Genomic DNA, 22,896 nt, shown 5'->3' with positions numbered 1-22,896 from the left:
TTCCTTAGTCATTGTTTTTAAATATAGCAGTGTCTTAAATCCAAAGCTTAAATACAAGTCGATAAATGTGTGGATTGTAGCATTTCTCAGCAGCAGGTTAAATTCAGGGGGCGTAGTGTAGCTTGCTGTCTCCGGGTGTAAAAATACATTTATGCTCAGTTAAACTATAGCAGGGAGTCCTTTTACTGCATGAGCTGTAAGGACAAAGTTTCCTCCTGGACTGGAGTATATTGATGTCTGTAATAGTCAATGTCTGTAAAACCTTGTAACCCTGGTTTAAAGGTGATTTGCCTCAGTCAAGGGTTAATCTGTGCCAGGCACTGAAGGAAAAACGACAGCTCTGCAGTTTGGTGCTAATGCAGCAGCAGCAATCCAGATAGCGGTGGCTGAGTGGCGGGAAGCGAGCCTCAGCACTCCTGGGTGGGCTCCCAGTTTAACCAGGGAAACAGAGTCCAAACTGAGAATGGCGGTCAGAAAAGCCTCGTTGAGGAAGCTGGACGCAGAGGCTTCGCAGGATGGCCGGGCAGTGCGCTTAATATGCGCTGAGGCGGGTTTTGACTAGACTGGCACAAAATGTGAAATGCTAGGTGTAAATTAAGTGTGACAGAAAAAATGCGGCTCAAAAATGGTATAGGATATGTTCAAATGTAAAAGAAAATTTAAAAAATCAAGTTTACAGTATATAAGGCTACAAAACCTCTCCCAACCTGACCCATTTCATCCTTTTCAGCTTTGTCCGCTTGCTTATATGGGTTATGGACTGTGAAATCCTTGTTACAGGAACACTTGTGATCACGGTTGACTCCAAAAGAATATATTAAAATTCACTGAAAACAAAGCCCTTGTGCTGAAAGAGGCCATTCTGTGCTGTAGTGTTTGGGGTTGGGCTTGTTGGGGGGGGGGGGGGGATGTTTTGGTTCTGTTGATGGGGAGGAAAATTGCTGACCTTAATTCCTGCTGATGAACCGCTCTTACAAACACCGAGGCACTAACACTTATAAATGCATTGCTCATAATAGGGTTCGATAGGGGAAAAGGAGATGGCAATATTTCCCAAAATGTGTGACAACCCGAGGAATGCTGCTCACAGACAAATCATTTTGCTGAATTGATTGACCCCCCACTAGCATCTCGCCAGAGATGGGTATTTCTGTTCCAGAAGTGTATTCCTCTTGATTTTCACAAAAGGATAAAACCTGACGTTTTCGTTTGAACTAGTGGCTGAATCCAGTAACTGAAGGCGTGCGGCAGGCAGGGGGGTGGGAGGAAGGAGTTTTGTCATGAATACAGGGGGCATGGTGTGTCGTCACCGGCGCCAGCAGCCTGCGAGCTCGGCTCGCTCGGAGCTGGTGTTACAGCCACGGGAGGAAGCGAAGCGATCGGAGATGTCTCTCTCCAACAAGCAGCCTGCATCTCTCTCCGAATACAGCCAGCTGTGCAAAAGCCAGAACGCGGAGAGCTTCTCGGAAGCCTTCCACTGCATGGAGTCCCCGAAAGACTTCGGCAAAACTGAATTTGAATGGCAGAGGACTGAGGGGAAGCTTAATGAGATTGGCTTGAATGTAAACTCAGGGGGACCGATTAAGGATGGGCTCGTTAAGAACGCTGGCTTCACGGACGAGGACAAGCTCTGCTTCTTTGAGGGAAAACTAGACAAAGAGCTAAAAATAGCTCAGAAAGACAGAAGAGAAATTGAGGTGCAAGGCAAAAAATACCAGTCAGCTGCAGGTCACCTTGAGAGCTGGTCTTTGATCTCTGAAACGTTTCCTTCTGCAGAAGGGAACTTTGCAAACCCTAAAACTACAGATTTTCGTGTGGGACCGGCAGGAGCTGAAAAATCTGGTCCTGGGCTGGGGAAAAATGAAGCCATCACCGACCAGGAGAAAGCAGCCGGTAAGGCTGGAATGGAGACCAAATGCCAGCCAGACCCAAACCTGCCCAATCTGTGTGTGTCAGAGAGCGATCCCAGCAAATACATGAAGGAAGAAGAAATCAGTGTCTGGAATCCAAATTTCCACCCCATCCTGCCGAACAATTCCGGGTCTAAAGAAGCAACCGTGAAAAAAGATGGAGCCCCCAGCTATTGTGTAATTGGGGTGGTTAATGACAACTATGTGCAGAGTGGATTTTCTTCTTCCTCAACGGCACCTAAGCCAGAACCTCCAACTACCACCGTAGAGCTTGCACAAGATGACTCCAAAAGTAGCTACTTTAATAACACCGCTGAAATGGAGGAAGAGATGGAAGACAAGCTGAGCTGTGCAGACGACGGCAATTTTCTGAACAGGGCTGCCCACCAAAGGAAGGCAATGAGGCGTGCAATGTCAGAGTGCTCTCACTTGTCGGTGCCCCTCACCCTTAACCTGGCTGATAAATACCCTGAGCCGGTGCTTAGAGAAGATGTCGCTACTGGTCTGCTCTCTCCTAATAGCAGCCTGACCCAGTGCTCGAGCCCCACGGCCAGGAAGCCGGGTGCTCCCATGAAAAGGTCAATGACCGTGTCAGAAGAGCAAACATCTGTCGGCAGCTTGGGTCCCGAGCAGAGCCGTGCGGGGCTGCCCAGCCTGGTGGTGAAGGAGCATCAGTCCCTCCTGGCAGAGGAGCCGGCTGCCAAGAAGAGAGAGGAGTGGAACGGCGGCAGCAACTCGGTCAAGAAGGAGCTGGGCAGCCCAGGCTTGTATCACAGCAAGCTGGAGCAAATCCCTGAAATCAGCAGCCAGGACAAAGAGAGGGAGGAGGCGGCAGCGAAGAAGGAGACGAGAAATGCCACCGATGGAGCTGCTCGGTTTGATTCTCCGAAAAGCAAATGCACCGAGGTGGAATCCAGCAAAACTGTTCTACTGGAAAGAAAAGAAATCGAGGTCAGCGATGTGCAGAGCTCTCCGTCTCCCAAGCAAGGAGGTTTACCATGTGATGGTATGTTGCTGATTTTTACCTCCCTGGGGAGCGAGCAGGCGGGCGCTAGGAAGCAACTAACTGACTTCACAGACCGCAGGCAGAGGGTGGGTGGCTCAGGACACCTGAAAAGACCGACACGGTTCAGGTTCTGGTAGTTAGAACAAAGGATGTATTTCTGGATAGGCAAAAATGGAGGAAAAATATATTAAAAAAATAATTGCTTGGCTGGTTCTGCCACATTTCTTGCAGCACCAGCCATGAATTGCTTGCTGGGATCCTGAACCTGACTAATAGCTTTTAAAATCTGTGGTATCCACAGTGGTTATAGGTCTCTCTTCAGTACCCTCTTGCCACTCCCTCTTGCGAGCATAGGTACCCTTCCGATTTGCAAGCCGTGTTGTTAAAGTGAGGGCGTTACCGAAGTTAAAACCTTTCAACCTGCGTCAAAAAGATTGGAGGATTGTGCTTTTCCATTAAGCTTTAGCACCTTTCGGTATTTCTGTCTGAGGGGGCCAGCGAGAGTAAATGGGTAGAACGTTTTCTGTAGTTAAGCTCTTCCTAACCGTTTCAGTGCTGAAATTCAAAGTGGAATTTCCCCATTACTTTCTGTAACCTCTCTCCCCAAGCCCCAGTTACAATGGAGCCTTTCCCATCGCTCAGCGTCAATACCAGCTTGTTTCATTTCGTAGCGTTTTGTTGTTTCAGTGGTGCTGTGATGTATGAGGTCAGTCTTCCCGCATTTAAAATCTGTGAGAAGAGTAGTTAATCTTTGTTCTCCATCCTGGAACGACATCTGTGTCCCTCTTGCCAGCTTCAGCCAGCAAGAAACCTGCTTTTCTCCCAGATTTCGGGCGCGAGGATGGTCTGTGTGCTTTGTCTGTCGCCCGTATTAACAAGAGCTTTGCACGGGAAGAGGAAAGAAAATGTGTCAGGGAATAAAGACAGACTTGTGTGAGAATTTTTGCATCCCATGACTTTTGTAGCCAGCTGGTTTGCTAAACCTTCAGAGGACTAATATAAAGCCTGAAACTAATACCCCGGTGTGAGAGAGGAGAGTAACGTGCAGGTGGGTCGAGGGTTGCGCTGTTCAGGCAGAGCTCGAACACGTTTAATTTGGGTTGATAAGCTGAGCTCTCCGCAGCGGTGAGTGTGGAAAGGCGGTCTCTGAGTAAGGTGGTGCGCTGCGAGAACAGCCGGTTGGAGTTCCCTTCCCCGGTTTTGTGGTGTGTTAGTGACACCCAATGGTCAGTCAGGCGGCTCCTGGCTGCCTGCGCGAGGCTCTGATCATCCGCCCTTCTTCCAGCTGCCAGTAATCGCTTTCAACAGAATCAGATCCTGTGTCTAATTAGAGCTTTGCCTTTCTGTAATAATTTCTCTAGAGATGCTTCAGTTTCTAAGACTCGTGGTCAGGGATCTGTAGAACGCGGTTTTGGCAATAGAAACCTCCCTGCTCCGAGGTGCCAACATGTCTTATCTCCATCCCTTTCCATCATCTCGGCGTTACCTTGTTCCTTACGGTCTACTTGGTGCGCCGACTTGAAATAACTCTGGCAGTCGTGAGGTGAGGCAGTGCCAGCTCGGGTGGCAGCGCAGCCTGGATTGCAGACGTCGCTCCTTCGGAGCCCGAGCAGCGATGTCAAGTCCTTTCACGCAGGCAGGAGCGCTCGCCTCCCCTGTCGATAGCCGCCAGAGCGGTGCAGCGAGCTCCTGGCTGCGAGCCGCGGCTGGGGGGACGCCGGGAGACGTGTTTGCTCGGGCGCAGGTAGGAGCGGTGCGGCCGTATGCTTCCCTGCGCTCCCTCTTGCGCTTCCAAGGGGCATCACTCTTCTTGACAACCTAAACACGACGTGAGCAGAAGCGATGTTGGCAACAAATGTGGGACGGAAGAAGTAGTACTGCCTCTGTGCACACCTTCCAGGTCACAGAAGTTCTGGGGTGGTGGGGGTTGCTCTCATCCGCTCTGCGACTGAAGCTCATTTGCAACGAGGCAAGTTAGCGAGGGCGTTCGGGTTTTGGGCAACGAGAAACCAGGTTTGGGTAGGCTGGAAGACTGTCGGGCTGAAGAAGCAACCATTGCAAAACACAGCTGTGAGGGACTTCTAGATCAGAAAAACATTTAAAACCTAATCTGAAGTGGATTGACATGTTTTCCCCGGAGGGGCTGAGCGTCAGTGATGTAAAGGTCACTGAAAGATCTGAACCCTCGGAGTCTTCTGCTTGGGTTGCTTTATGCAGATGGCTAATTTGTATTACCAAGCTTTTTTTTTTTAAGCATCTAGGTGTAAAATTTTGTGCGCTCACAATCTTTATTTTAAAAGCTATTTTATTATCCTTATACCCATAGGTCTGCGTGTGAACCGGTACGGTAATTCGGTTCGGTTTGTTTTGTCCTGTCGCGTACGATACGTTGGCAACAAATAAACTCTGGATTTATTCTCTCCTGGAAGAAATAGCTGTAGAACCAATAAAATGTTTTCTTTGCTTTTATATATGTGCAGTTCAGAAATAATTTTTGGCATGCAAGAGGAAACAGATGAAAATTCCTTGGATGTTTCTGAAATGCTTTCAGACTTTTCTGTGATGAGATTTTGCTTCCTCTCCCCCGTTAATAAGCAGAGAGGCGGATATATTAAAAATAACTCAACCGAGCAGGCAGCCTTGGCTGGAAGAACGGAACTGCTTCTAAATCTGTCCTTTGCATTTTCTTCACGGCTAAATTACCCGATCCTATCCTTAGCGACGTCCCCTGCTTTAGGCCTGGTGCCCACCTCGCAGGTCTCCTTCCAGTCAGAAGGCACCTGTGTCCAAAATGGCCAACGTACCTATTTCAGCCGACAGCAGTATGTTTTCCCTTCTTGCTAATTCCTCTATTTTTCTGCCTGTCCCATCTGTTCGTTCTGAACTTGGCGCTTACGTTCAGGGTAACCACTTCCATTGCCTGCACCTTTTTTCATCCTAAAAATTCCCAAAAGAATTGTCCGCCTTGATTCTAATCATTTGAGTGGCGTCTCTCAGAACTTCTGCCAAAGGGAGATTTCCTCAGTCCTGTCCAGCCAGGGTTTGTTTGGTTTCGGTTTTGGGTTTTTTTCTTTCTAAACCTCTCCTGTTCCTGTTTTTTAAGGTGACCTAGAATTGTACATAAAATATTTCTTTCTTGCAGATAGTTGGGTGTTAGTATGATGACGCATTTAGCTTAGTTTCCTTCTCAATTGACAAAAAGCCTTTGAATCTCTCAGGTACCCACGGCAGGTGTGTTAAGCAAAGGAGAACCTGGCTGAAGGTTAGTCCTGATCAGAGCTGAGCTGCAGAACTTGTTCTGGTCCCTTATTTCATCAGCGATCGCTGCCGATTCTCACCAAAACAAGCGGTCGCATTGTTTCCTGCACCGAACAATAGACTTGCTTCACGTTCACATGGCGTATAAGATGTTGTGTGATTTATTGCACGTACCTAATATGTCACCTCCAGTGGTATCACTTAGATAAGCGATTCATTCACCACTGCCTCCGCCTTCTGCCTTTTCTCATTTTCTTTGCATTTCCTCCAACTTGGAATATTTTTGGCTCTGAAATACCAGGAAGTCCAGGCTCCGCTGGACCCCGCTGAGCTGGGACTGTCCCCTCTGATACTCAGCAGCTCAGTGTATGCATCAGAAAAGATGTCTTGGTTTTCTGACTCTTATTTCTGTGTAAATCGGGAAGCAAGGAGTGCGACCCAGTGTAACTTCTGAATCTCCTGCATTGGTGTTTTCTGCAGCAGAACGCTTTGTGGTTTAGCTAAATATAGAATCGGAGACTTCCAACGTGAGCGAGGGAGGCTGCGATAGCCTATCTGCCTCAGGTTTGCACAGATTAAAGTTAATTATGGGATTAGGAAACATCAGCCCAGCTGCCTTGTAATGAACTAATGATACTTGTTCAGGTAAAGTTAGTGCTGTGGGTGGTGGCTCCTTGCCAGATGAAATCATTATTTTAATGAGAAGGAAAAGAAACAAGTGATCGCAGGCTGCTGGAAGGAGGAGAGAATTAAGGCACCGATGATGAACAGTGCCTGATAAGGGCTGTGGGTAGCTCGGTGAAAACTCTGACTTGCTGTGTGCATGTTCAGTATAAAATAGAAGTAATACGAGTATAAAATAAACACTGGCATCTCTCAGGGACCGAGTTTAAAACTGATCCTGGAAGTATTGCAATCTTAAGGTAAATCGGGTGGGTTCCCTGTTCGGTAACACCCGCCGTGCCTTCTCCAAAATCACAAAAACTACCGGGCGTTCGAGGCAGACTGCCTTCAGAGCGGTGGTTCGCAGCGAACGCGTGAGCTTTCCTCTTGCCCCTTTCCCTGGGGAGGGAGGTGGGAAGGGCGAGGAGACGTTCAGCAGCAGGAGGTGGGTTGAGGGCAGCACGTGCCGGCGGCGTGCAGGGCCGTCGTTTGTGGCCGTGCGCTGCTCACCCCTGGAAATCCCTGCTGCGAGCCTGAGGGGACGAGCGTGGCAGGGCTTAAAGAATGGGAGCTTCTATGGGTGGGTCTTCAAGGTGTGCCGGGTAGGATAAAAGAATATAAAACGTCACGCTTCAAGTCCAAGGGCAGGGATGGATCAGCTGATCTAAGGGTTAGAAAGACCCCTCAAACCAGCCTCTCTGTGGCTTGTTGTTGATATCAGGCGACACGCAAGAAGTTAAAGCTGGACCAGCTGGATCACTGGTAACATCCTACCTTTGTGCTGAAGTGCTCAGAGACAGGATCGTGCTTGTAATTGCTTTGCATTTTGAACAGTACGGAATTGCGGTTTTATGCCTTCAGACAGTGAAAATACTGCGGGTGTCCCCTGGCCTGAGCACTGCCCAAGCTCGAGCGGCCACCTGGGAATGCTCTGAGCTTTCAGAGCAGCCGTAGGGACAGAGATATGAATGCCGGTGGCGTTTCTTCCCTGCTCCCCACTTGATATCGCTTCTGAGACAGCTTCAGTTAATGTTGTGGGTTTGCTGGTATTTTTGGTTTGACTGGGAGGTGTGCTTCTCTCTCACTTTGGCTTCTCAGGGGCACTGACAGAAAACAGCTTTTTATTGGTTTTATGGAAAAGCTCATGATTTTGTTAGCTTTTTTTTTATATCCACCATCAAATTTTTAGCACAGTATTACAGTCAGGGAATGTTAATTACCCTAAAGAGCTGTTTGATTTCAGTGCGTGCCGTATGAGGCAAACACGGCAAGTAGTTTAGGTTGTTCTAGAAGAACAAGTTCTGACTGAGGACTTCCCTTCTTGGGTGAAAAACAAAGTCTTAACAACCAACCTAGGTTTACAAGCTGCAGGCAAAGAGGACAGCTGGTTTATTCCTCGATTCTTGATAACAAGGAAAATGGCCACGTTGATCGAGTTGCGTTCGGTGCCAAATAAAATGCTTAGCTCTTCTGTATTTGGGTCGAGCGGGAGACGTTGTATTTAGCCTTTTCTGGAGAGGAGAAAGCAGCGAAGGGTTGTATTTCTGCTTAAACTGAGATGTGTTGTATTTGTAGATACTTTTGCCTTAAGAGCCTTAAACAAAAAGGCTTTATTTGATGACGATTTTTATGATGAAGCAGCTCCTTCTGGGTGGCGATGGATGAACCAGAAAGAGCTTCTGCCCCTCTGCGGCGTTTCTGGCAAAAGCAGCATTTAACATGGTCTGGTTTTGTTTCTGAGGTTGTTTACGTTTAAGAGGGAGAGTAAAGATGGTCATTGCCTTATTGCTTAATCTATTTCTCTTAATGGATTTTCAGTTGATGACTCTAATCCCTATGAGAATTATGGAGCTGTTTTATTGAATGATGTTTTCGTTCAGCTTAGCCTGCTGAATATCCCTTGCTGGGGACATGGAAGATGAGTGCCTGGCCTCGTTCACGAGCACGCTTGAATGCAGCTGCAAGTCCCCTCCCATTTTGAAGCACATAAATGAGCCAGCCTGGATCAGTGACTAGGGGCAAGGCAGGTGAAATACAGACCCCATAAAATGGGAGCTAATACCTTACCGAGGGGGATAGGCAGGAGATGGAGAGGATTTAACAGAGGATTTAAGTGATGTAGTCTCAAGTACCAACTGAAATGCTCGTTTAACTAGTCCATAAAGGGGGGAACGGAAGACAAGATGTAACGTTCCTAAAAATCCTCCAGATGCACAGTCTGTAGTTGCCGCCATCCTTTATCTTCCCTGTAGCCTTCGGTGCCGCAGCACCGGAAAGCAGAAACACTTGCGTTGGGCCTTTTGAGATGAGCCGAAGATATGACTTGATGATCCTAGAGGTCTTTCCCAGCCTTAATGATTCTCTGTTATACCGGGGTCTTCACCTGCTCCCTTGGATATGGAGGATGAATTGTTGGGAATGCTTCTTCTCTAATAAGTTGCCGCATGCTGTTTGAGAAATACATGTACATAGGCTTTTATCTGAGTTCCACGATTTATAAAACAAGGCGGTAACGTGGTTTAACTTCAAAAAGATACTCACTGGTATGTTTCTATAAGTACTTTCGCCCAATTTTACTTCTTCAGGGAAGGAAACATGAACAGTAAAGCTTTTCAGACTTAGTGCCTGGGTTTTTTCACACACAGTAACAGCTTTCACGAGAGCTGTTACAGCAAAACTGACGGCGAAGGGATCTGAAAGACTGAAGGTCTGTGTTTGCAGCTCTGCGGTTGCAGCTCAATGTCACCTCGCGCGAGCTGTAACCCCGATGGTTTTGTTTCTGCACTTGTAGAGGAGGAGCAATAATGCCGCTGTTGTAAGGATTTTATAGATGTCATAAGGATGCTTTTGTGTGGCTTTCCTTCACCGAGTGGGTTCCAGGAATTCAGAAAAGAAGAGAGAACAAACTAGAAAAAATTATATCGATTTATAAATCCATTATGCACTTGCGTGCTGAATACAATGTGTAAATGCGCACGTTGCCCTCTGCCTCAAAAAGGTTGAAAGAGAATTAGAAGTATGATAAATAAAGGCATCGTATTAGAGAAGTTCATGTGGGGAGTGGCCGAATAAACTACGATTCTGTAGCCTGAAAGAGAGGGGACTTGGAGAGGGAGATGGTTGCAATTACTGTCTATAAAGTCATCAATGACATGAAAGTTGTGAACAAGAGAAGACTGTTCAGTTTTTCCAGTGTAAGGAGATGGGTCATCAAACGAAAACAGCAGCAGCAGCTGAAAGCAAGTGATGCTGGGTGACTTGTGAGCAATTTACAGTGAAGCTGTAGAACATCTTGTGCCAGGAATTTGTGAATTGTGATATTTTGTTAATTTTTTTTTTTTTACTGTGAGGCTAATCAAGTATTGAAGGAGACGCCCCAAGATGTGGAATCTCTGTCCTTGGAGATGCTCGGAATATGACTGAAAAAACCCCGAGCAATCTGGTATAATTTGAGTGGGCGATGGGGCTACATGACCTCCAGACATCCCTTCCCGCCTGCGTTGTTCTGCTATTCTAATGTTAAATGATTACATGGCTCAAAAGCTCTTGGACGAGTGGGTACTCTCCAACTACAAGTCACAGGATGGTGTGAGAGATTATTCTTTTGGAGGAGAGTGGGGTGGTTTTTTCTCCTTATGGTTAGGAAAACTAAATATAGTTATTCATAATTGGGACTTGGCTTCAAGAAGGCCTATGTTTAATTGCATACAATGTGGGCATCCTCCACTATGTAGCTGTAATATGGAGTCGCTCAGACTGGAACAGAGCTCTGGAGGTCTCTGCTTTAACCCCTGACTCAACACCACGTGTAAGTGGATCAGGTTGCTCCAAGGCGACACGTGTCCCTTCCAGGTCTGAGTGTCTCCAAGGATGGAGATCTTGCAATCTCTTTGGGCCTCTTCCAGTGTTCGACCTCCTTCAGATTGACAGGTTTTTCCTTATATTTGGAAATCACACTGCCCATGACTGTAAGCAATTTGATCTGCTGGGACCTGCTTTGAGTGATGGCTTGGGCTGGTGACCTCTGAGGTCCCTTCCAGCCCTTCGCTGCTCTGTGATCCCCTGTTGCTTGACCCCTTTGGTGTATCCATGCAGGCAGGTTGCTGAATTCTCACAATAACCCTGTGCTGTAGGTATAATTGTGTTGTGAGTCACGAGTTCAAGGTTAAACTCGTGAGGCATTGTCTTAGCTTTCAATATGTGGGTTTGCAATCCTTTTCGTGTTAGGCTAGTACAGCTCGGGGGAGCGGTTGTCACCCTACCCCTCCGTAACGCGTCACTCCGCTTCATTCAGCAGCGTGAGGGTGAATGGCACCTCTCCTGTCGCTTCCTGTTGCCCAGCTGTTCTGTTTTCAAGGACTCCAGCAGCTTTTGCCCCCGCATTGCTGCTGCTTTTGAGGAAGAGCCCCCCTTAGCATCTGCAAAACTCTGCCAAAACGCTGAGTTCGGTTTGCCTTGTTCCTTGGTCGTCTTCAAAAGGCGCCTGTGGTTTTCAGACAGCAGAGCTTAAAATTAATTCTTTTTTTATGTTATTGATTTGGAGGGAGGTTCTGTACATCCTTGTGATACGACAGGGAAATGCTCCATTCCTCAACCACCTCCTTATGAAAGTCTCCCTAGAGGAAAGATAACCAGAGGGAAAGCTTTGAGGTCAGATTCTCGCGGTTTAGTGGATGACAGTTTTCTGTGGATGCGGTGGAAGGGGTTGGGTCCGAACGAGTAGTTGTAAGATGTGCTTTGAAGGCTCCTTGGAAAGTTGTTCTCCTGAGCTGTGTTAGTGCTGTATTGGAAGCTTTGGAGAGAGACTCACTGCTCAAACAGGGAAGTTTTGGGGTGTTTTTAAAGAAATAGTAGTCTGAACATTAACACTGAGCCGTGGAGGACGGCTTTGGTCTTTTATATGGTTGATAAAGGAGGATGTTCTACAGTCTGTTCTTTTTTGGGGAAAAAGATACCATTCTGAAAACGATTGCGTCATCTACGACGATTGCTTCATAACACATTACATTTCTTCTAACGGTAACTCACCTGCTGCTGGTAACCACCAGGAGTGGCAGCGTGTATAGAAGAGGTTAAGGACAAAATACATTAAGAGCCTCCTCAGACACCAGGTTCTTGTGTAAATAACTTGTATGAGCGGCTGCTGATGCCTAAAAATCAGGGTGAATTGCCCTTCAGGAGACCGTGCCCACCCCCCAGCTGCGTGGATGGCCCCACCTGCTTTATTCCTGTCGCAGTATTGAAACTTGGCTCTCGGAGGCAGAATTAGAAATTTCCTCGTTAGTGTTTTGGGTTTTTTATGGCTCACTCTGCTTGTAAGAAGCAAACATAATGAGTTATATTCTCCATCATTTTTAAGATCTATAGGAAGAGTATTGTCCCTTTTTATAACAAGGAGCTGAAGCTTTTTTTGAGTGTCAGTTTTGACACAGATAATCTCATTTTTACTACTTATTCTGAAAAATCACAAGTGCTTATTTGTTTAGGAGTTTTGTTCCCTCTAACTTCAGTTTTATCTGAACACAGTGTGGTCTTGTTTGCTGGGTCCTTCAGTGCTGGGTCCAGCAATGGCAAATATCTCGTTTCTGGTGACAAATTTATTTTACAAATACGCTTTTTTTTCTTGCTGGCCACAGCGTGCCTTTGCCACACGCAGTTTCGGTGCTACGGCTTCCGCGCGCGGTCTCGACCGTGTGTTGCTACAGCTCAGGGACCGCCTCTGAGCGGGGTCTGGCTGACCAACCTAGCACCACGGCGGTGAGTGCTCTGGCACAGGGGCAGTAGGGGAGAAATCTGGTTTCTGCCACCCACAAGTCGCATCGGTCTTGGTTTGCTCAGCTCCATCGGCACAGGAACCTGGAAGAGGTGGCTTGGACGGTGGGGACGGTGTGGATGCAGCCTGGGAAGCACTAGGAGACGGGCCACTGAGCATGGCCAACGCGGGGCATCACCTGAGGCTTCAGCCAGCCAGAGGGTTCAAAATATGGGGTGGGTTTTCTTCAGTGGATTATAACGTCGCTGAATTTGAGCAGATTGTAATGTGAGAAGGCACTTGTCTGACAGCAAGGCTGCATCTGCCAGCGTCAAACTCCTGCAGCACATGAGAGCAAAACCTTGTCAAGGAAAACATTGCAATTATCTGTGATATGCGGGATGGTTGTCTTCAGTGTTTTTCTCAGAACTGGCCTGTTTTGTCTCAAATCATCTAGGGGCAGATAGGTGCTATAAACGCGAAGTGACCGAAGCGCGGTGTCTGTGCGAGAGGTGCCGGGCCGGGCCGCCCCGCGAGGTCCCTCCTCCCCGCAGCGCGTCAGGAATCCCCACCATCCCTCCCTCTGCCGGCTGGAGCGTGTCTGAAGGACCCTTGGTATTGCTGTTAAGGGAGACATAAGCACCACTTACTAAGTTTGCTCTTTCATAATTGCTGCCTGTAAAACCTCAGACAAAGTTCTGGACTTTGCGGTTTGTGGGTTCAGTCGTTATCGTGGAGTCGTTTGTTTTCTCTGGTGCGCTTAGATGCGAACGACTTCTTCCAGTGTCGCTCTTAGAGAGCGTGAAGCAGTGGTGCCTCGTGGTATTGTGAACTGACACATACAAAAAAGTTTGATTTCCACCGTTAAAAACATACTGGGTGAGTAAGGAACGGTAAGCTGGGGATGAGGGTGGACGTGAAAACCGGCACAGTGCAGCTGGCCGTTGCGGTGAGTAGCAGCAGGGAGGCAGTAACCCGGATCGCAGGGTTATGCCTTCGAGTTATCGGTGGAAGATGCCGGACTGGAATGTCCTTCCCTCTCTCCTTCAAGCCCCCACCCCGCTCTCCCCCAGGAGTAATTCAGTTCTGGGTGCTGACTCAGCGGAGCTGAATTTTCTCCATCAGCGAACGCCGCGAGGAGCAGGGCAGAGCAGCACCCCCTGCCAGAGCTCCAACAAAACGCCTTTGAAATATCTTTCAGAGGTTTGTTGCCATGCTTGGAGGAACAAGCAAACTGAAAAGTCTCTGAAATAATTCTTGCAGACTAATGAACAAATTTGATTAAGGTTTGGCAGCTTTTCCTAATATTCCCTGTAACGCGGAGATCTTCCCAGGCAGCTCTCCGCTCTGTACAGGAGGGAGCGCCCTCGCAATTAAACGATGAGTGAAAGCAAATGTACCGGTGAGCGCGGTGCCTTGTTACTCAAATTGGGGCAGCACAAAGCAGAACTGCCCTCTGTAACCCCTTGGGGCTGGGTACGGGGTGGCGTGCCCCGCCACGCCAGAGGCTTTGAGAGATGGAGCCTGGGTAACGGTCCTGCAGCCCCTGCAGTAGGCAGGCTCCCCACGCCGCTCTCCTGGGTTTATCATCGTTGTTATTTCTAGATGCAAGTTGCTCGACCTCTGTGTGCCGTCCTGCGGTGTAGCTCCATCGGCTTGGTGGTGCTACATTGCTGGTTTACATTTTTAAAGAAAAAAATGCTATTTGTTTGGTAGAACCTCAGCGTACTGATAGTTTTGTATGTTGACGTCACTCCAGGTTTCTTGTACAGTAGCCCAGACTTGATTAAGTAACGTGAAATAACATGAATTTCCTGTAGTTAGTTCAGAAGCGTGGAAGCTGCTGGAGCTTAAATCCTGATCCTTTGGAAGTTGAGGTTTTTTGAGGAGCCACATTAGGCTCCCTGAGCAGACGGATTGGCGTTGCCGCGTGGATGCTGTGCTCCTGTCTTCAAGCGAGAGGTTCGATGTGGCCGCTGCGTTAGCTGAGGTAATAACGGCAGGCAGTGTGGGACAGGTAGCTTCCAATGGCTGGAGAGTCACCGGGACGGCTGAGATATTTGAGACTGGTGGGATTCAAAACGAAGCCCTCCCCAGGCGTGGGGTCCTGGGGGCAGAGCGCGGTGAATGGACAGAGGGTTGTTATTCAGAAACGGGAACCGTCGACAACAATTGCTCTTTCTGGTATTGCCGTAGATAAAACGGACAAGTTAAATGAGGGAGGATATAAGGGTTTATTGAAATGCAGTGGAGAAGACTAGAATAGAGGAGCCAGTATCTGTAAGCTACAGAAAAATGGGCTTTCTAGGTGAACGTGAATGATTCTTCAGAATTTTGCATTAAAACCCGTGTCCAGCCTGTGCAGTTTGGTGCTTGTTTTCCCTCACAAGCCTTTTTTGTATGCCTAGGATGCGAAACCCAGTGCTGCGAAACGTTTAATACGACCCGGAAGCTAAATGGCTAGAAAGAGGCTAATGCAATGCAAGGGCAAAGAGGCTTCTAAACTTGTCCTGGAGTCAAAAAAATAAACAACAACAACAAAAGCATCCTGCTGTTGAGCAGCGCCGGGGCAGGCGGAAGGCACGATTTTATTGTACTTCATTTTGCTTGTTTCAACAGTGGCGTTTGTACCAGAACTGAACTGTCCTCTGAGGCGCTGCCTTCAAGACTGACAAGGAAGAAAATGTGAAATACAAATAGCAATTTTCAAAAGACGTGGAAAACAACCTTCCTGCTGTCGGGATCGTTACGCTATTGTCTGGTGGGCCCTTAGCGTGCGCCACTGCGTTACAATCTGTTGCGTTGTTATAAAAAGAAACATCCAACACAGATACGCTTTATTTTAGTCCCCAGATGACAAGGGAAAACGCCTAAATTTGTGATGGGTTGTTTGCACCGTATCCTTCATAAAATTCAAATGCCACGGGAATTGCAGCGGAAGACAGCTCATAGCAGTGCAGTTGTACAGCAGCGCCGCTGAGAATTAGTGTTCCAAAAGCTGTTTACAGGGAAATTGCCTCTCGCACGTCCCGTGGTGCCAGGCAGCGTGGCAGTCCTGCTGTAGGATTTATGAGATTTAGGGAGAAAACATGGTGAGGCTGCTACTACATTGATGTTTGGTTTTGTTGTTCGCTTTGGAGGGCGGTAGTTATCCTGCTGGCCCTGGGCGATGCTTTAGTCTGGGTTGTAAGAGGAGGCGAGGAAGCGGTCGTGGCTGCTGTGCCGAGAGGAGCGCGTGCGTTCGCTGTCCCCACGCAGCGTCACAACCTCGGCGGCGGTGACGGAAACGAACCAGCGCCGTGAAAAACGGGCAACCCTCGTAACTGAGCCGAAGCTTTGCGCTGTGAAACGCTGCGTACGGCGGCATGGCGCCATGGTTTCCGCACTAACCGGGGCCGGTGCAATCCACGCACGCTGGAACGAGATTTCCCTGTCGCCGCTTTCCTGTGAGACCTTTCCCACCCGCAGCCCGGAATCCTGCCTGCCCGCCGAGGGCTGCGGCCCCTGGGTGCGGGCGGAAGAAGGGCCAAGAAGAAACAGCCATAATGACAGGGACAGGTTAAACACAGTGCCCTGCTCCAGGATAAGTCCTAGTGTGAAACCTGGAGGAGGTCAGAACTTCGTTAGCATTCCAATAATTCATTTTGTTAACTTGAAAAATGGGGAAGTTTGCTATTTTAGTTAAACCAGAGGTTTCCTTCATCTGCGGGCTGCCTTTTCCCACTGGAGAAATATGAGAGAATGGATGCTAGCGGCGTCCGGATGGACCTGCCCCGTTACAGGGAACACCTGTCTTCCTGCGGGTGTTCTGATTTGGGGGACGTTTTCCAGAAACAGCCAATCTGTAACTGTCTCACCTCTGTCTCCTGCTGCTACTCTGCTGAATAATAATAAACTAAAAAAATTATATATTAAGAAAAAATTATATATTAAGAAAAAAAAGCTCAACCCTAAGAAGTCTCCCTTCCTTTTTTTTTTCCCCAGCAAAACCAGAAGAGACCAAACCAGCTGAAGCTGTGACAGGGAACGATATCACAGCACCTCCCAACAAAGAGCTTCCTCCCAGCCCTGAGAAGAAGACAAAGGTAGGTGCCATTTCACGTTCAGCGTCTTCGCTTCTGCGGCTTTTATTTGCCAGCTTTTCTGCTTCTTAAGCTGTGGCAACACACGTTCTCTTTTCTGAGCTGCCATTTGTGAGCCGCGTTACTGAACCAAAGACATCCAGCTACGAAGCTGCGAACAACTCAGCCTGTAGCAGTGTGACCGAAAGTGGATTTAATAAATTTGTGGCCAGCGTTATTTAAATTAATTCTCTGGTTGGTGTCGGTGGTGTAGAAGTAGTAAACGTGTATGATAATGCTTCTGCTACGCTGATGCTCTCCTGGTTGTTTACAGCACGTTTATTTGCATTGCAGTTAGCGCTCAGAGATGGGATATGCTCTTATTTTAGGGCTGTTTATGAAACATGAGAGAGGTCAGCTTTCAGAAGCTTGCAGCATTCAGCAAAATCCAAGCCCAAATTCTCAGAGCAGTGGTAAGGGCAGGGGATTCTCGGTCCCCTTGAAGGCAGCGGACGTATGACCAGTAGAGTTGATCAGATGAGGGTTTAGAGCTTGCAATGCGTTGTGCGCATGTAATTGGAAAGCGACGTCCTGTGTGTCGCACGCAGGACTAGATGCCAGGAACACCCAGTTACTAATCCCAGCTTTACCAGCGATTCCTTCTGTTGCTTTAGATGTCTCTGGAATAAATCCTGTTCGCTTTAAATTGAATGGCAAAACTCCACTGGGCTCTGAAGGCAGCCCTCTTCTGCTGCTTCGTTTTGGTCTTTTGTTACGCTCAGAAAACAGAAAGCTAACTATTTTTTTGTTTCATTTACGATATCGTTTTTACGTTCTTGCAGCTCAATGTTTTGGTTTACGATGCGCTATATTTTTTTTTGTTGTATTTTTTGTTTGTTTGTTTTTTACTGGATTTTGCTTTTTGAAAAAACATAAAGCCTGCCGCATCCACATCACCTACAAAGCCCGCAGCAAAGAAAGCCAGGCCCCTGCTCGCTACCAGCCCCAAGCGGCCAGCCTCTGCCACGCCTGGCCCAAACAAAAAACCCACGAGCCCTACTGCAGGTCCTACGTCAGCCACTACTGCTAAACGCCCAGCCACCAGTACTACACGTCCCTCCACCTTAACTCCAAAAGAGACCAAACCAAAGGTAAGAAAGAGTTTGCTTTTGTGTGGGAGCTCCGAGAACTTACATGTTAACTTACCAGCTGTCTTGCCCAAGAGTCAGACGCAATTCTGGTGCTAATCACGGGGGGATAAGTCAGGAATGTGATTCACTGCGCAGTTCTTAGTACCAGCTTCCATTAACCCACCTACGGCACCAAGTCCCAAGCGTTTAATTGTGTCACCGCAGAGGAGAAAATGAAACTTGACTGTATTGCCACGATTTTCCTTGTGAACTGTCGTGTAGTACATGAGATAATTCTTTATTTCTTTCTGTTACTAAAGGAAGAGGGTTTTTTTAAATATAGATACGCTACCAACATAGGATAACTCTTAAATCCAGACAAGAGCATGGGAAGACTGAATGGAGAGCTTTGATATTAATACTGGGGGGGGAAGTCAGTTTGAACACTTCAGTATTTCCCACTGATTGTCTCTTATGATGTCTGGTCATTTCAAAAACTGTCAGAGATAACAGATAATACACTTAGGTGTGTAGGAAAGATGGGGATTTGTAATTCTCCAATAAGAGAATGTTTATGGGCGGTTCTAGTGTTGCATCTTAAAGCTGAAGTAGGGTATCCACGTGTAATGTTGAGAAGGGGGAAACGTCCCTTGAATCTTCCCTACATTAACTTGTGGTATCATATGGTAGAATTCAGATTTGAAACGGAATGTTAAAATCTATTTCAGAAGCTTTCAGTTGATGCCTAAATGCTAGCATTTCTGCTATACGTTTAAGCTTAAATAACTGCGTTTGAGTGTCTTTTAAAACTAAGTAAACAAAAATAACAAAAAGAGTATGAAAGCACAGGCATAAATCTGTACTTCTCCTGTGAACCAGTGTCTTCAGTTTTGCTTAAGTTTTTGCATGATTCTGAATCCCTTCTTGATGAAATCAAAATCTCGTCTCATTTGTTTCCGTGCATTAAGTCAGTATTTTAATACTTACGAGATCAGTCGCTTGACAAACAAGCGACTTTCCAGGGACAGGCATGAAGCAGTTTTCCAAGTGAGGAGTGAACCACGGACACCCAATTCTTACGCCCACAGCGTTCCAATGAACACCGCCTTCGCTTAGGAAGCATTTCTGCTCATGAAGGACAGAAATCTCTCCCAGAAGTACAGCTACTGGGCTGACATCTTCCATTCTGTTCAGAAATCAAACCCTCGTTCACATCTGTAACTGGCCTCTGCACATTAATGCTGAAACAGATCTGGACAAATTCTAGTACTCAGCAGGGCCTGCGCTCTCTGTCCTGCACCCAATACAGTCAGTCGCTTCTGCATGCCTTAATTGTATTTTTAATCTTCTGCGTTACAATGTTTCAGCAGCGCCTAGCTTATGTGTTTAAGAATTAAAACAATTCCAATTTATTTCAGGCTTTTTGTTGGCAAACGCTTTGAAGAGACTGTCGGTGAGCTACTGCCTCTAACACAGCCCCTTCATTTTCAGGTTGCAGATGCAAAGACCCCGGAGAAGCGGACCTCACTTTCAAAGCCTCCATCATCTGCCAGTCCTAGAACTACTGTCAAGAGCACCCCTACTACTCCTAGGACAACGGTGGCGTCGCCAGTCACTGCAGCCGCTGGTGTGAAGAACGCTGCTACTTCTCCACCGAAGAGGCCAACGTGTAAGTGTTCTCTTGTCCTTCTTCAGATCTTTCTAACCAGCTGCCGGTTTCCACCTGAGTAGCACCGCTGGGTCACGCTAGGATGCCCTTCCCACGTATTCCAGCGCGCTGACTGCTTTCTCCTGGGTTTAGGTTATCCTGCGGCCCCGTCGGTTTAGCCTCCTAATAAACAACCTTGTGATCTTCAGGTTCAAAAGAAAAAGGAAAAAGAAAAAGCTAACCCTTGAAATGCAGTCACTAAAGAAAAGCCATAGCTGCTGTTGACCAGTACTTCTGAGAGGGGCAAACTGGTAAGCTGGCCTACCTGTTGGTCAGGAGTTGACCTGAAGCCTAACCATAGCTGAAATCTCAGCCCTTTTAATACAAGACCCTGTGCCAAGGCACAGAGACTGTAAGTCAGGCTTCTTTCTCTCCAGGGCTTCGTCTTCCAAAAACAAATCTGAATGACCCTCAAGGCCAACTTGGATCAGGGCTCTGTGATTCAGGGTTAATACAATTGCTGAACATGCTTGATTTAAGAAAAAAGATGCTATTAGCTCTGTATTTTGCCATAGTAACAGAATAAACACTGAAACCAATTCAAAACTTGGGAAAAGCAAATCTCCAGAGGAGGACTTGAAGCACTCAATCGAGTGCATCTGAAAAACAAAAAAGGTTGAACAGAAGTGGAGGCTTTTTACTCGTGCAGGAAGAGTTTGGAGCTGAAATCACATCAGCTGCATCAGAAAGCTGTCCCACTCCTACTGTTGCCAAAGAGGGAACTTCCCATGAGTTTAACACAGTCAGCATGAAACATGAGCAGCATATTAGCGTCTTCAAAACAGTGTTTTCAGTCACTTTAATGGAGCTTGAGAGATTTAACGTCAGATAAAAATAGTTAAATGTTCTCACGTCTTCTCAAATGACTAGGCCTCATTGGCAAAATATGCCAATAAACATGTAAAATTAATAATACATATTGGTTGCTTTGTTCCGTGAGTTCCGAAGCATGAATTCATAATCAGGCTCTCCCAAAAGAATAGTAGTGTTTTAACTATGTTGAAATATATTAGGCTAGACGTACTTTCCGTACTTTATGCTCCAGGGGAAAACATAATTAATCCTGTGCAGAGGAAGTGTTGCACTTTCCAAGAGCCACGTATCTTACCTGATCCTGCGGGCATCCTTTCAAAATTCATTCTGTGTGGTCTTTTATGCAAACTGGAGCCCAGAATGCCTAATACGTTTTAATGAGTTCAGTTAATTTCTCCTTCCAAAACTGAGAGTCGAACAAAAGTGTTTTCTGATGACATGTGAAAAGAGATGGAGCCAGTGATGCGGAGATGCAGGAAGGTGGTTCCAAGTGGCAAGACGTACAGAGGAGGCGGCTTCTGCGCCAGCGAGGCGGGGGGACAGTGTCGACGTACAGCGAGAGCTGGGTGGGCGAGGGAGAGATGAGGTCAGCTGGAGAAGCTCCACCAGGAGAGAAAGCGGTTTTGTCTGGATCTGGGAATGCACAGAGGAGTCATGAATGGTGAAAGAAGGGAATCCTATTTTGGAAGAGGAGAAAGCAAGGGTGTGACAGAGGATGAACAGTGTTGGGGGGCCCGAAGAGGGACCACAGCGAGCCAAATACTAACAATTCTGTTTAGGTAGAGCATGTGCAGCTGCAGCTAGACCCATGGATGTAGGTGGTGGAGAGACGTGGGTCTCTTCTGATCACAATTTGGTTTCTCACTACACAGCATTACACGGATAATAAGTGTCTGGCTAAAGATGACGCTTCAGAAGGACATCTGCTCTGGCTTTTCAGGTTCAAAAGACAGAGGCTCTCGCTTCCTTGCGGTTGCTTCAGTGTTTAGTCTTTCTCACTGTTTAAAAATGTGCGTAGTGGCTTGTTTTGGAATTATGTGGCTTCAGTTTTTCAGGTATTAAATGTCAGTCTCTCGCTCAACTAAATGAGAGCCACGGGCTACGTGGTGCTTGAGTTGTTTGTTTGTTCCAGTTTCCCCCCTCCCCGTAAAAACGACTTCATGTTTGTCCACGCCCCCCTCGCTGTCTTTCAGATCAGAAAAGGATCAAAGTCTTGGACTGTCATTATAGAGCATTTTCCCAGTGGCTTTATCATTCTCCAGGTTTTCAACATCGCATGCTAATAACATAGACAAAAGTCTGCCAGCGTTTGGCTCCCCGCTCACACAAGCAGACAGAACTTCGGTTGATATATCAAAGTAACCTTTATACAAAACGGAGGCTGTTCTGTCCGTGCGGTTTTCCCAATTCAGTTGTGGTCTCAAGGAATGAGATTCAGTTGGTCTGACAGGACCTTTTTTGAAGCAGTTGTATTAATTATATATCTGTCCTTTAGGCCTTATCAAATTAGCCGAATGTGTTTCATCTCATTCGCTAGTGTCTTATCTGTGGTGTTTAACTGAATGCTTGTAGCAAAGTCTGGATGGAATGATCCAGACTAACTTGGCCTGTAGTTATCTGCCTCTTTTGCTTGCTCTTTTCGATGTTGGCATTCCATAAAATAACCTGGCAGCTACTTGACTTTATCTAAAAATCTAAGACTGTTAATGGAAATTAAATATTAGAAGATGGGGGTTTTCATGATTTCTAACTTTGTTTTTAATGCTGCCTTCCTTTGGCTATTGAAATGAAGCAGATTTCAGCCAAAGTTGTCCATCACTGTTAGTAAAAAAGCTAGAATTTCATTGTCAAAGAGCTCTTTAAAATAAGGTTCTGTTTATATTTTTCAGACTGATTTTTTTTTCCTTGATCAACTTTGTCTAAGGTTTTATTCTGCTTTTAGAGAGAGAGATGCGTTTCTGGTTCAGACTGTCCTCTGTCTATGTGGACTGTAATCAGGTCATGATCACTGGTGTTTGCCCAAAGGCATAGTTCAGTTTAGTGATTGATTTTTGGTTTTATACAATTATAATAGGGACCAAAATATGTGCAATAACGTCTGCGCAAGAAAATTGGCATTAGTTAGAACTGATCTAGCAATAACACCAAGGTTACAGACGGACAAAATGTGGTTTTGCTTTTACTATTTATAAAGTAAGGAGCATTGGGGTTTCTGGCGGGGTTAGGTTTGGTTGGTTTGGGTTAGGTTTGGTTGGTTTGGGTTAGGTTTGGTTGGTTTTTTTAAGAAATGAAATCGTGACAGGATTAAAATAATGTTAGTGAGTGCTGTCAGACTCAAAAAGTTACTTTAAGCCAAACCCAAATGTAAACCATACCACAGGCGTGTTGCGTCATTGAATGGTGAATTGATCCTTTTGCTGGAAAACACGAAGGAGTTTTGGTGTTAGGATGAGAACCACCTCAGCCAGGTGCTCAAGTGCAGCAGTTAATGCCCGAGATGCTTTATGTCAAGCAGCGTGTTAGAAATGGGGACTGTGGGTAAAGAAGGACCATCAGGACGTGAGGAGCTGCGGAGAGCCCCTGACCTCCAGGGGA

At 46.8% G+C, this 22,896-nt stretch overlaps 1 protein-coding gene across 7 annotated transcripts in view; it reads left to right on the top strand.

Moving 5' to 3' along the window:
- MAP4 (microtubule associated protein 4) overlaps positions 1-22,896 on the top strand; it is a 167,439-nt gene that overhangs the window by 124,177 nt on the left and 20,366 nt on the right. For all 7 annotated transcript variants that reach the window (XM_064445212.1, XM_064445214.1, XM_064445213.1 and 4 more), the window contains 3 exons: positions 16,574-16,674; positions 17,589-17,801; positions 19,272-19,449. In XM_064445212.1, the coding sequence (XP_064301282.1) occupies positions 16,574-16,674; positions 17,589-17,801; positions 19,272-19,449 (492 nt within the window). The remainder of the gene's footprint in view (positions 1-16,573; positions 16,675-17,588; positions 17,802-19,271; positions 19,450-22,896) is intronic.

Source organism: Phalacrocorax carbo, chromosome 2, assembly GCF_963921805.1.
Source record: "Phalacrocorax carbo chromosome 2, bPhaCar2.1, whole genome shotgun sequence".
NCBI lineage: Eukaryota > Metazoa > Chordata > Aves > Suliformes > Phalacrocoracidae > Phalacrocorax > Phalacrocorax carbo.
This window is presented reverse-complemented; position numbering and strand designations above follow the sequence as displayed.